The 14,759-nt window shown below is 37.6% G+C and overlaps 1 protein-coding gene across 2 annotated transcripts; it reads right to left on the minus strand.

Annotated features, from left to right (window-relative positions):
- Positions 1–2,099: 2,099 nt before the first annotated feature.
- LOC121429435 (transmembrane protein 272-like) lies at positions 2,100–11,356 on the minus strand. Of its 2 annotated transcripts, XM_041626552.1 has the most exons (6): positions 11,212–11,356; positions 9,992–10,075; positions 7,304–7,414; positions 5,156–5,215; positions 4,187–4,411; positions 2,100–3,802 (listed from the first exon to the last, which is right to left on the minus strand). In XM_041626552.1, exons 1-6 carry the CDS (start codon positions 11,222–11,224, stop codon positions 3,591–3,593), a joined length of 705 nt encoding a protein of 234 aa, XP_041482486.1. In that variant the 5' UTR covers positions 11,225–11,356; the 3' UTR covers positions 2,100–3,590. The 2 variants fall into 2 exon arrangements, with proteins under 2 accessions (XP_041482486.1, XP_041482403.1); XM_041626469.1 differs by having other exon boundaries at positions 9,992–11,356.
- Positions 11,357–14,759: the final 3,403 nt, after the last annotated feature.

Here is a 14,759-nt window from a genome sequence, read left to right on the forward strand (position 1 = left end):
ATATACACAACAAAAAAAGTAAGTCCCCCCTTAAACAAACATCAATAATTTCCCAACCAATGCGAGTTTTTAGTATATTTTTACATGAGCGTGTAGGTAATTTTATAAGCTACCCTCTGACTAAATGTTGTGGACTTATTTTGCGTCATGCTTCAGTGAGCACCGTCAGAAGGCAAAAATGTCACTTTTCAAAAGTCACAAGCCAAAAATCATGACTTTGATTCCATTTTACTGGAACTAATTCCACATTCTTATCATGAAAAATAGTCAGAAGGCTTGTAAAAGGTACTTTCTAAAGTACGATACAACTTTTTCGGCTAAATTTCACGGTTGAATAAACACAAGTCCAAATTTGCAATAATTGGATTTTTTACACATTTATATCAGTAAGAATGAAAGAATATGATGACAGTTATTTTTGGGAAGAGTATCTTCAACAATATTCATCGTTTCACGGTTCAATGAACATTCAATAAAAACAAAAAATACGATTTTCAAATATCATAGGCAAGTATTGTTTCATTTTGGTAACTGAAAATGATCTTTTCTCAACTTTTTCGTTATGTTCACGACCACTTAACATGCTTCAATGATTCAAAGGCGTTTAATTAAACATTCACGCTTGAATGAACATGTGGAATGTGATGCTCTCTTTTTTACGTTATTGGAAAAAATGCAATTCGTAACTATGGATATCTGTTGAAAACCTCCTTGCATAGTTCATTTGATTTGATTTTTATGAAAATCCCGATGTTTAATGCATCAGTGAGCACATAATATTCGAAAATTATGCAAATGAGAAGAAAGTTCAAAGCCTTGGCCCCACTCTGTGCCGTGTTGAATGGTTATTTTGGTGTGCGCGCCTTTTGGATAGTGTTACTCTGAAGCCATGTGCGAAGTTTCATGAAATAACTGTTGGCAGAAGTAGCAAAAACCGTCCATGAAACAAACCCTCATTTCATATTTGTGAAAATTTTGACTTCTTCTCTCATAGACTTGTGTACATTATGGGTGCATATGTTTAAGAATAAGTAACCCCTCATTCAATATGGTGGAACTTTTTTTTCAAGGCTGTCTTTAGCAATGTCATTTGGCAGTAATGTTTATCAACCTAAGGGCAGAATTCTGTGCAAAAATGAAATCGATATGTTTATTCATGGATGAGTGAGCACGCATCAAAGTAGGAAAATTGGTATTTTCAATGTCACAGACTCATTTTAAAGGATAATAAAGTGAATATTGAGGTCAAATTCGGTTTCAAATGTTTTTGTTTTATCATCCATCATTTCTATCACCACACACTTTCCGAACTTAAAACATTTTCATGGTTGAGCGAGCACATTCGAAAACTTAGGAATGAATACTCTTTATACGGCATAAATGTATTCTTTTCGTAACAATTTCTCACGATCAGTTTAATTTATGGGCAAATTAGTGGCGGACCCAGAATTTTAAAATGGGGGAGGGGCCTATAATCGGGGGAGCCACCAACATTTTCAAATTTTGACATGATCTAGCAAGTTGTAAAGAATACTACCATAACCCCCTATGATGATACGTCACACTACAGGGGCCGCGGAACAGTTTTCAAAGTGGGGGGAGCTGAGCCAGAGTGGGAGGGTGGGGGCTGACCATGTAAAAAATCACAATCATATGGTCATTTTTACATTTTTGTACGTGCTTTTTGAAAAAAGTGGGGGGGGGGCTTAAACCCCTCCCCCGCTTCCACGGCCCCTGCAATACAATGTGCTCACTCAACCATGACAATAATTATATACGATATCAAAATTGTGTGTGGAGTGGCTAAATGATGGATAATAAACCAGTATAACACCATAAAATTCACCTAAAAATACACTTTTGTCCAACATTGTACTTGCACAATCTGAAACACGACACTTGTGACTTTCAAAAATGGTCATTTTTAATTCAATCTTTGATTACTCATGCATGACTCAACCGATCAATCTCATATTTCCCCAGGAGTTGCCTAATGAGTGTAGAAAGCCACCTACGAAATATCATATCTCAAAATAATTCCGTTCAAAAGTTACAGCAATTTCATTTAGGGGGGACTTACTTTTTTTGTTGTGTATATTTTCGTAAGATGCCTGTATAGATCTGGCAAAAACCTAATTCAATTTGACCACTTTAAGAATTATTATGCAATAACTGTTTCATCAGATATGTATTTGGTAATTATGCTGCATGGTGTGTTATGTGATATAGACATCTTTCTCTTAAATTTTAAGATACACGAATAGGGCGTCATGCAGGCCGAAGGCTTGTATTACAAGTTGACGAAATCCAGGCTATGTCTCCATTTTTTTGTTTTGCTTCACTAGTGTATCTATATTTATTTTTATTTTTTTATTATTATTTATTAAAATATCTTAATACAGGATAACAGGCTAAGATTAACTATAGACACACTTTAAATTTGAAGGGTGGGGTAGCTGAGGCAAAAGGGAATGGATGAAGCCGCAGAAAATTAATGAATTATATAATATATAATAAATTATTATAACCCGGTCACTGGATTCGTGATTTTTTTCTAGTAGCCTGGTATATAGGCGCACAATTACAGGCGCTAAACCATTATAGGTCCATGGCTAAACCAACCACAATGGCGGTTGTTTCCTATGGGTACTCATTGTGGAATGACGCCTTGCCAAAGGACGCTAGGCCGTGGTGGGATTCGAACACACGACCCTCTGATTACAAGGCGAGAGACAGAGCCGCTACACTCTAAAGAATGTTGGGTAAAATGCTCCACGAGGGTAACATCAGGCATATCTTTTGGGCATTTATATTATCCAGTGTGATGAAAATTTCGCCCATTCTAAAGTAATTGCTGCTTATTTTTTTTTAACCCTACTGGACAATATGCTTCCTGCATTAGGTAAAATATTGCCCGAATTGATTGGACACAATTACATTCGTACTGGTTAAAATTTTACCCAATATATTTGACAGTGTACACCACGACGGGGAGGGGATGCAGTTTTGTCAATACAGAAACCGCATAGCATTCCAGCCATAGATTTACCCCCCCCCCCCTCCCCACTCCATTGCTGTTGCAGGCAACTTGTTTTCCCTCATGCTCATGGAAGGCGCCTATGTCCTGCCATTTTTATTTGCGATTTTTTACAATCGCAACAGGGATGGATTCTACAACCTAGTAAATGTACTGAAAATGCCCGTCGAATCAACAATGAACAGCTTAGAGGTCTTCGTCGAAAATTGGTGAACGGCGCCGACAAAAAAGGGTGTCATCAACTTTTTCATCTGGCAAGTTGTCAGATCTAACAACTTTCCTTGATTCTTTAATTATGGCTGAGAAACAATGTTTCTATGGTAAGTGTCGGATTAAACAGGAATTGTCGGATAAACCGTCTAAGCGACTTCTTTCATGGAACGCTCCCCAGGACGACACTGCTATTTTGATTCACCGATATTCGACGACGTCACCATGCACGAACGGCTTTTGACAATATATTCTTTACGTTCCAGGAAACCTCTGCCAAGTGGTTGCAAAACTCCATACTATTACCGACAGCAACAAATCGTCTTCTCTCTCTCTGTCTACATCATAGTGATCGTCTAGGGTGTTGTTCAACCTCGTCAAAGGCACACGAGCCAAGGCAGTAGACGCAACAGCAACAGAAACAAAATAAAGCAATAAAGATACAGTACGCCGTGGACACCCAGAAGGCAAAGTAGTAGAGCGTCGGGTGGCAGTAGTCATCGCTAGAGCTGTCCGTGGTGTTGGGCCTGTAGATGAGGTAGACCAACACACTCCCTAATGCAAAGAAGTAAAAAGAAATGAACAAACCGATGAACGATGAAGAATAGTGAACAAATCGAATAACGATTACGAATAAGTTTTCATAGCGCTCTGCCGCAGTTGTTGACCCCTACAGAGTCACTGGCCCAAAGTCCAATACGTCTCTCGGTATGAGAATGTAGATCTCACTTCTCGCTAACACATTTTCTTTAGATCCCAACACATATAGGAAATACGTTAATTAATTTAATAACTTGACGTATGAACTTTCTTCTATTTATTCTAGTGGATTATAATAATTTGGTAAACTTTTATCTGCAGCTTTTCGCCATTTTTATCATGTTAATACCGGGTCAAAAAAGATCAAATCAGTGAACAACAATAAAATATAATAATCACCGGCTATCAAACATGCGAAGCAGAGCAGACTGATCAGGTTGCCGAGCCCGCTCACAAATTGACTCGGCGTGGAGCCGGCCTGATCACCTCCCTCTTCAAGCTGTCTGCGCTGGAGCCATGCCTTGTGGTACATGACTAACTTCACAAGCAAAAGCGTTCCCATCACCATCAGGTAGTCTGGAATGAGGGGCTGGGCAGGACAATCTAACACACTGTGTATGGCTCCTGATGTAGAGAGTAAATTTGAAAAAAAAAGGAAATTATTACCAAATTCAGCGATGTTTTGTAATCAATCGGTGCTGCTCAACGCCGTCACGACAGGGGCCGCCGTGCGGTTTTGAAAATGGGGGTGGGGGCTGATCATGCAAAATATCATAATTAGAAGTGCTAAAGTCTAACCACCCCGGTTCCGAGGCCCCTGACGATTAATGTACTCCTCTGTTTTTAAACGGTGACATTAGAGGTATCTCATCAGAGCAGTATTTTTTTTATTCACAGGACACAGTAAACAAAATTCAAGGCTGTTGTCGGTCATTTGGAGGTTCATTCTCTCGTCTGGTGATTAATTAATTGATTTACTATCCGATGTAAGAGATTACGTCATGAGTGACGTGTGTGCCAACTTTTCGGCGCGATCGCGTGATCAACGACCGAGATCTGAGAGGGGCCAAGATTAAAGCCCCCCCCCCCCCTCCCTGGGCTAGAACATTTCAAAATAGCCCGGGCAATGTTGGGTTAGGCAGAGTCATCACTTTACTTAGTTACCACGGTTACCGTGATTAACGCCAGAGTTTTGCCAAAGACGTGACAGCACAGCGTATATATCAAGACCTAAAGTTCGTCAATTATTCCTGGCGCAAATCGGTTAAGCCCAGATACGCTCAAATTATATTTTCAATGAAACACCATGCGAATTTAGTATAAATGCCGATTAACAGATCGCCAGTTGTGTATTATGTACCGACTTACCAATTGTGATCATTGCGAAGGGAAGGAAGAGAAAGATGGTCAGGAACAGTGTTACAAGAACTGCAGATAACAGAAAAATGGAATGCAAGGATTACTTTTCAAAAATATGATGGCGCTATATGGAAGGCAGAGGGCGACCGCCTCGTGTATTTTTTCAAGTAGAAAATAATTCAAAAAGACAAAGGGAAAGGGAATAAATAAGAAAGAAGGGTATACAGAAGGAGAGTTCTGAGTCGTGTAAGTGTATTGTACTTGCTATTTAATGATGTAACTTTTAAGACATAATGCCCCCACCAAAATACCTTGATGCCCCCTCCCCTGATTAAGACAAATGCCAATCGGCATGGTTGCATGAAAACATAAAAAGGACACGCATTAATGTGGTTAACGAAACAATAGGGAGCAGAATTTGTTTTCTCCAGCTCTTAAGAATGGGAGAAAATAGACTAAATCCTTAAAAATAATCGAGGGTAGAATATTATTAGCAACGGTAATAATGATAAAATGATATGTCCATTTATATAGCGCAATTACTCATCTGCGCTCTGATACTTGGCATCATAATTATTATCACCCCAGCTGTAGCTGAGCAGCCGTATCAATAGGCGCTATTAAAGCGTTCAAGGAATAAATCCTACCGGGTACCCATTCACCTCACCTGGGTCGAGTGCAGCCCAATGTGGATAAATTTCTTGCCGAAGGAAATTACGCAATGGCTGGAATTCGAACCCACGACCCTTTCTGTTTCAAAGTCTGGAGACTATTCCACTGGGCCACAACGCTACACCGATATGAAATAATGTTTGATATTTACAGTCATGGCCATGGGAAGCACCCCCAAGATATTCGTTAGGGGTGCTGCATGTATTACTCTCCATTGAAAGCACCCCCTGGAATTATGGTAGGTGTTAGAAAATAGGAAAATGTATGGCGAAAATGACCTATATTTTGTAATGAAACACTTGTTTTTTTTCCTTTTTAGAATTTTTTTTTTCGCTGTTCGTATTTCTCGCGACCATTATAACAATTTTGAAGTGAAACCCCCTCCTTTTATTTTCTTGTCAAATTTCTCGGGACCAAAATAACAATTTTGTCATGAAACCCTATTGGGGGCTTTAAAATTTTCATCAGCACCCGCAGTAAAAAAATGTTCCCAGGACCATGTTACAGTAAGGTCTCAGAAGAAAAATATGGGCGACGGAGTGAATCATGGAATTTTCAAACATCAAAGCTGTATTTCAGGTGCATCTAATATATATGACGTTTTTTGGGGGGCATTTTTTCCCTGTTCTTGTTCGCTTTTGCGTTTTGTGCACCCCTTCAATCTGCCGCTCTCAGTGGGTTTCCTTTCTGTCAAATTTAAGAGGAATCATGCAAGGAAGCAAGGCGACCGAGATTTACAAATGAGAGCATGAAACTTCAAATATTTCTCGATCCTGATTGCCGCGTACCTTTGTTTTTATCTCCCTCCCCCCTCTAAAAAAAATGTTAACTTAACGTTTGAAAGGTTGGAGGAGTGACAACATTTTCTAAATGATGCATTTACCACTTTAAATGGTTCTACCCAACACTTAACATGTTGGATTCAGCTTTATACAAGGTTGGATGTAACATTTGGAAAAGGTTGTCACTACTCCAACCTTTCAAATGTTAATTTAACGTTCGAATTTTTACAGTGCCCTTCCCGCGTGAGGAGGGGATTGAAACAGTATTGCGATCGCGTCGAAAATTCTCAATTTCGTCTATATACTGGGACCCATTCTTTTCCTTTTTAATCACCTTTTTATTGAGCAATCAAATAAATCATATAAGGAAATTAGGTAATAGACATATTAAAAACTCATGTTATCGGTTATTATCGAACACGATGCAGGATGATAATACATACACGACCAAGATGCGAACATAAACATGAGCGTGTAAACAGAATCAAACATAAGCATAAACATTTAAATAACAGAGGCATGAATGATGTCCGTACTTTGAAAATAAAACTATTGGAGTATGCATATATTGGATGCAGACCTTAACATTCGAGTAAATATTTAGACCTGCCAGGGATTTATCATTTTATCATTAATATGATCATTTATCATTAATATACGCTATTTAACAAAATATTAACCGAGTGGGCTTCGACGGACTTACTTGTGTTTAGTAAACTTCTGAAGAAGGATTCGATGGGACTAGGGTTGCTAGGGCCTTCTCTCACTCTATTGATCTGAACGAACAGGTAACTATAAGATAGTTGAACGGTAACTGAACAAAATGAAATTAAAGAAAAATACATATGATTATTTTTATGTTGTTTTATAAGCATGATAAGGGTTTGATAATGAAAGAGGTAGTGATAGTGCTGATGGTGTTGAAATGATGATGATGATGATGATGGTGATGATGATGATTGGTGGTGATGATGATGATGATGATGATGACGATGATGATGACGGTGATGATGATGAAATTGATGACAATGATAATGATGATGCTGACAAAGACAAAAATAATGATGATAATAATAATGACAATGATTATGATGATGTCAATGATTGTTGTAACGATCAGTTGTAAACAAGATAATTTCAATTCAATTCGATTTTCATTCATTAATAATTCATAAATTGAAAAAAAAATATATATATACAATAATATTTGGATGGGAATCACAACATAAGCCTATGGCTTCCTAAATAGTGATCCCCTTACATATAAAATATACATTATGACATAAGGACAATCAAATCAACAATAGGTCAATTACGCCCAGACTACAAACAACAGACAAAAAATATACAAACAAAACAAAACAACCAATGAGCAGTTTGTATAGGTTCTGTAGAATCTATAATATCATGCCGATAAAATGACTTTTCTACATTTAGATTTAAAAGCATATTGTGAATGTATATATATATATATATTAATTACCCGGGATATTATTACCCGGCTTTAGCTCAAGCAGCTAGCTTCCAGCGCTCTGCATTTCAAGGAATAAATTCCTGCCAGGTACCCATTCAGCTCACCTGGGTTGAGTGTAGTACAATATGGAAAAATTTCTTGCCGAAGGAAACTACGGATTTGAACCAACGACCCGCTGTTTCAAAGTCCGGAGACTAATCCACTGGGCCAAAACTCGCCACAAACGCTGTACGTGTAATTGAACGATTCCAAATACCGATTAATTTTAAGCAATGAATTATACTGATTTATACAGGAAATCAATTTAAATATTTCACTTTTTCATTATGAACAACATACGATTTGATAAAAACAAATGAAATTAGTGATGATTTTTTTGTGTATTTTTTTTACTAGGATTTGCACTGGAATTGTACAGTCAGGTTTTTGAGCAATCTGGGGTCTAACATCCACATACAAACTATTTGCAAACCTTCAGTCCCGCATTCCCGATCATCACAAATTTGTTCTCAAAGGCTGATAGACACTTAGGGCTATTACGTCTCCATAAAAGAAAAAAAAACTTTTAAATAAGCATTCATACTTTAGCCAACTCTTTATCTGAACATTTTATATTGCCCCTGTGCCGTCAAGGTGATTTTAAGCATTTCGATTTCCGATTTGTTTCTTTTAATGCAACTCTTCATTTGGATTGGATTCTCCTTCAAGCTTATATATATCTTTCGTACCCCTCCCCCCCCCGCTCCTAATATATTTTCTTTCTTAGCAGAAATATCCGTTGCGCATAACAATGCGTGCGAGAGGAGTGTCTGAATTCCGAACTCTCTTGGAATTTACTGACCGAGTTCGACGCAGCAAGGACGCAGTACGGACGTCTTATTCGGAATGGACATGTCGACGAATTGATGTAAAAGGATAGAGCAAAGAGGATTCGGATAGATGAGATATATTGATGAGTTATTCGAGGTCTGAACCCAGAGAGAGTTTTGAGAGTGAGTAAGCGAGTGAGTACCTACATTCGTCAGTAAGTACTGTCTGTGCTGTCTTGTCGAAGCTTGGTGCTCCCCTTGAAACAGGTATGTTTTTTTTACAGGTTAACTGGGTCTGGGTGTACTTAAATGCCCCTCAGACCTAACCGTATTGCCTGAAATATGCCTTGCGTTGACTGTCGAAAGGCACTTTTTTAATCGTTTTCAATGGAAACTGATAGTGAATAATATTTACCCTACGTGTTTGGGTTCGTACACCTTCTGAACTAACAACTGAAATTATTCGAATTCGCGTGGAAATTTTGAACATGTTCGAAGTTTCCCAAAGAATTTAAAAATCGTTGGTCATCTGTTTAAATTCGCATCTCTTGTTTAGTCTTCGTTTATCGTTCGTGTGATATTGTCTCGCATAGTTCCTCATCGCGCTTTTGCCAAAGTGGACCGATCTAGAAATAACCCTTAACGAAGCAACACGGTGACACAAACGTAAAAGAACGCGCGATCGATTCCCTCGTCTTCGTTTCTAACCGCACGCCATATCAAACCATTGTTCACTGTTTGTTCGTCTTATTGGGTTTGCAACCCCCCGATCGCCTTCGGCTACAATTTACTCAAAGAGGTGAACCGAAAAATCGATATCTTTCGCATGTCATGTTTATGTTTAACAATAGTTACTGATTGCATGATTTGACTGAAATTTTATTTGAATTCGTTGAATTCGCGTGCATTTTTCTCATTCGTCCCCATTCGTCCCCCTTCGTCCGCCTACATTCGATCGGGTGTGAGGGGGCTTTAAGGATAGTTAGACGTGACTTAAAATAATTCCTTCACGATTGAGAGTCGAATTAGGGAATACATTATAATTGACTCTACACATAGGTAATAATACTGCATAACAGTTAAATAACGAATTCATGATCACACTAACCTTGTCGCCTTGTATTGATCAAAAGCGGAGTGTTTTGATCTGTCGACGCCATAGTAAAATAGTTAAAGCTTCCTTTTCTAACACCTGTTAAATGGAAAATGACATTTATTTTTAAATATATCATATAGTATGCTAAAGGCATTGAGAAACTTTGTGGATAGGTTGGCAAAAAATCTGAGCCGCGGGATCCCGATATGCTGTCAGTGCATGCAATAATGTTTCAATAGAAAACCTTGACTTTTTTCTTATTTCATGAGCATCGGTATATTGCCTGGTAACATGGAGCTAACATAGATTGTAACTTATACCTTGGTCACATATGATCTACGGCGGCCGTACGGCGAGTCGACAACAGCTAGCCGTTTTATTAATTTCAATTCAGACCACCTAAATGTAGCTGGTACAAAAAATGTTGAAACGGTTGTTTTCGACGCGCCGTACCCCCGCCGTAGATCAAATGTGACCATGGTATTAAGCGTCCGCAATGGATTCTCATGACTGGAGTAATCATTACCAGGTCCCTCGGAGAGCACCTTAAGCCGTAAGTCCTCTGGTTGCTTTCTTAGCAATCAGGCAAAAACAAATCACCAGCACAACCACTATCATTATCGCAGCAATTAAGCGACCGATTAGCTTAACAATATCAGGCGATTCCTGTCTGTCTGACCTAAAATGTTTGAAATTATGATTATACAGCTACAGCTGCAAGAAAAAAAAAGATCTTGAATGAATTTAACAACCCCTTTCAATATCAGAACTATAATTATTGACTTGCAGATGGTGCATGTAACAAAAAGTGGATAAGCTTGCATCGATTAATGTGAAAATAAATATGTGACTGTGATTTCAAACTAGATTGCATGAAGATGAGACAATTTCCAACCTATACTCCCTACTTAAGTATCCGCAACCTCAATCTTTACGCAGTTAAATTCATTAGCCGTTTAAACAATTGTTTAAAATCTTTAATTCTTAATATGTAATCTTATCAAGCATGGTTGCTTAAACTATTAAACAGCAACTTTGAAGTTGATAACGCGTTGGAGCACAATCACTGTAGTATAATATTTTCTATAGTTGGCCTGTGCATGTGCCATTTCAGACATCAATACAATACAACCAATTAAATTGTTCTGTCCTTGTTGAAACCTCCATCCTGACAATCAAGACAAATCCCGATTTCGCGTTCCATTTTAAGTAAAAAAGAATGTAGTACTTACCATTCAGTTTCATGGATCATACGACGAGGAGATTATAATGATACTGCGTTATAATGTGTTAAAACGGTGAAAGGATTATACAACTACACTGACGGAAAATGCATATCATTTAAAATGAAATTGAAAGTAAGCCAAAGGATATATAGGGGATTGCTGTTCTTGTTTTTTTTTTAGTTCCGTTGTTTCCTTCCTTTCATCAGGAAAGAGGTTTCGAATTAACTTCAATGTCTCCCTCAATTGATCAACAATTAAACAATAAAAAAACACACACATAGGCCTAGATGCATTGCGATGACAAATTATTACTTCACTCTTTGGTAGAAACAGACATGTTTGAAATTAATATAAATGAGCGGAACGGAAGTGTTTCAACCCCCCCCCCACCTCCCCTAAAAAAGGGGTATTTTTCCCACACACGCATTCTTGAGATTCAAGTGGTAAAGTTATGTTCTTTGGTCGATGTATTGACTTTCAAAGTGAACATAACGGACTTATTTGAGGTGGTTACCCCATTTCCATCTAGATTTTTTTTTACCGGCCAAATGGGCGATTCCATGCTAGAAAAATTAGCCATTTCCACAACACTTTTTCAATCTGCTGTCCCAACAACGAGGAATTACAATTTGTTTTGAGGTAATACTAAAGTAATACTGGGTTGTCATGTAAAAATAGTGACAACCAACACAATTATGTTTTCTGAGTCCCTTACGACGCACAACATGGTCCCCTTTAAAGTCACCCGTACTAGAACATTTTTTGTTGGTTATCAGTTTTTCACATCACTACCGGCTTTAACTTTATCACTGACAAAAAAAAGTTGTATTGTTCAAACATTCAGCTAAGAAGGTAATTTAGGGTTGGCTCCACAATGTAGGTCATTATTTTTTTTTCATTTGGCAGCTTAAGGGGGGGTTGAACCCCCTAGCCCCCCCCCCCCGTAGATCCGCCAATGACTTGGGTATACCCTATATACACTCGGCAAAAAAGAGTTCTTGGACACTTATAATAGTTAAAATAATCCATATAGATATTTGATTAAAGGCAAATTATTGTATGTCAACATGACCAGACAATATTCCTCTTCCAATATGACATGACATTTTCATGTGAAAAGTCATGCATGGGTGGTTAAATGCTTTAAACAATAACAATGTCAGTAAAAGAAAATTGCAAGAAATGGACCATTCAAATGCTAATGATCATGGCCATCCTGTAGGCATACATTCAACAATTTCAACAGGTAGTTATCATTTGAATTTAATGCTTAGGGGTGCATCATGAGATGCATAATAAGATGGATCATTTGGACATTAACTTTCAAGATGAAGCTTTCCAACCAAGAGTGTACAAGAGCGATATGAATGTTGCAGTCTGGGCAGTCATTTAGACATGTGGCTCAATTTTTCCAAGTTTCACCAACAATTTCAAATTTGAACCAGCGGTATTTGGCTACTTATGAAGTTAGAGACCGCCCTAGGAGTGGTCGACCTAGGGCCACAACCCGTGCAGAAGATAGGAGGATAAGGATAATTTTCTTTGGCTAATGCCAAGATACCGAAATTTGACATTTTTTTCATCGACTAATTTTGACTAAAAATTCCAGTGGAATAGTGATGCATCCAAGGTGGATAACTTTCTCTTCACTTTTAGAGTGGTATTTGACTTTAAATTTGCTTTTATCGTTTAATGGATATTTATGCCACACAAACTTTCACAACTGAAAGAATGACTGATCGTTTTCTTGCAATTTCCTTTTACTGACATTGCTATTGTTTAATGCCTCTAACCAGCCATGCACTGACTGATCATTTCTTGCAATTTTCTTTTACTGATATTGCTATTGTTTAAAGCATTTAACCACCCATGCATGACTGTTCACATGAAAATGTCATGTCATACTGGAAGAGGAATATTGTTTGGTCATGTTGACATACAATAATTTGCCTTTAATCAAATATCTATATGGAATATTTTATTTTTTATAAGTGTCCAAGAACTTTTTTGCCGAGTGTAGTTGGAGCTGCTCATCTATCCGGATAAATTAAGGTTGTTGCGCCAAAAGGCGTTGAACGGGAAAGACCTTGTCCTGCTTGTGGGAGATGAAAACCATTGTGTATTTCTATTGTCACGATTTCTATACTCTCACATGTTATGCTTCTTTAGAATACTATAAAAATCCATCGAAACTAGAATTAGGAAACACATTTCATGGTGTGTCTCACCTTTCTTAACACGATAGATTTCATTAAAAAAAGAGAATTGTCTGTATATATGTGATTTGGATGTAGCCCCACAATTTCAGCTCAATATATTGCCCCCCCCCCCCGTTTAACATACACATCTACACCCTCACACACGTACACCATATGCACATCACCCACAAACACACACCCTCACACACATCCACACCTCCTACAGACTAAGCACGGACCGGAATAACGCCACTGTAAAAGACACACGAACATAACTCATGAATACACTCATGCTATCATTATTCTGTATTTCTAAAGAGATTTGCAGATTTGCGTACATCATGCTTAGGGTACAATACACTTAAAAAAATACAGTAGCCTACATTTAAATCTCATCTAAACCTTTCAGTTTAAAACTTCATTTCCTGATTTTCCAATGCTTGTTATACCATGTATACTATGGCAAACTATTGAAATTCATAAACAAACCAAACCCATTTTCTCTGCCACAAGCAGCCCTCGGGTAATCTCAATTTCAAATCACTTCAGTTTGAATCTATTATTTACATGCTCTTAAAAAATCATGGATATACACACAGCCATCGTAATTAATTTACACACTTCATTGAATTATATTACAAAAATGCATTTCTATATAATACAAACAGAAAAAGTGCTTTGTACTCATCCTGTATGCCCGATTCTTTGATGTATTCGCTCTACATGATACATGCTATATAAAAAAAAACTACAATTCCATGATACCCCAAGACAGTGATTCTTTTGAAGAACAAAGGCGTGAATATGTATACAATATAAAGACAGGATAAATGAAATTGCTAAACCACAGCTAGAAATTAACTCCATCAAACAACAACGTAATATACACCGTAAGTTGTATAATAGTAATGATAATAGTTATAATAATAATAATGATCATAATAACAACATTATTAATAATAATAACAATAATGATAATGATTATATTAGTAATAATAGTCTAGGCATAATAGAAATAATAATAACAATAGTAATAATAATGATAATAATAGTTGTATTTATTCATAAGATTGTTTTTTTTGTTTGCCTGAGTATACAAAGCGTTACTATTTTTACCCCGGCTTCTATAGGTGCTCAATCTTTGAGGAATGTCTTCCTACCGGGCACCCATTCACCTAACCTGGTTTGAGTGTAGCACAATGTGGGTAAATTTTTTGCTGAAGGGAAACACGCCATGGCTAGGAATCGAAGCCACGTCCCTCAGATTGAGACTCTGGAGTCATAACCACTAGACCACGACGCCCCCACATATAATATGACATTGTTTCATCATTGACCCTAGGGTCAAGGAAAAGA

This window comes from Lytechinus variegatus, chromosome 1 (genome assembly GCF_018143015.1).
Source record: "Lytechinus variegatus isolate NC3 chromosome 1, Lvar_3.0, whole genome shotgun sequence".
NCBI classification, from domain to species: Eukaryota; Metazoa; Echinodermata; class Echinoidea; order Temnopleuroida; family Toxopneustidae; genus Lytechinus; species Lytechinus variegatus.

Excerpts from the sequence above, each read along its gene's own strand:
- LOC121429435 (XM_041626469.1), bottom strand. The coding sequence starts at position 10,133 with ATGCCTTTAGCATACTATATGATATATTTAAAAATAAATGTCATTTTC. Across the intron at positions 7,415-9,991 it reads GATCAATACAAGGCGACAAG|TTACCGTTCAACTATCTTAT; the intron begins GTTAGTGTGATC and ends CATTTTGTTCAG. Across the intron at positions 3,803-4,186 it reads CTTCGCATGTTTGATAGCCG|GGAGTGTGTTGGTCTACCTC; the intron begins GTGATTATTATA and ends TCTTTGCATTAG.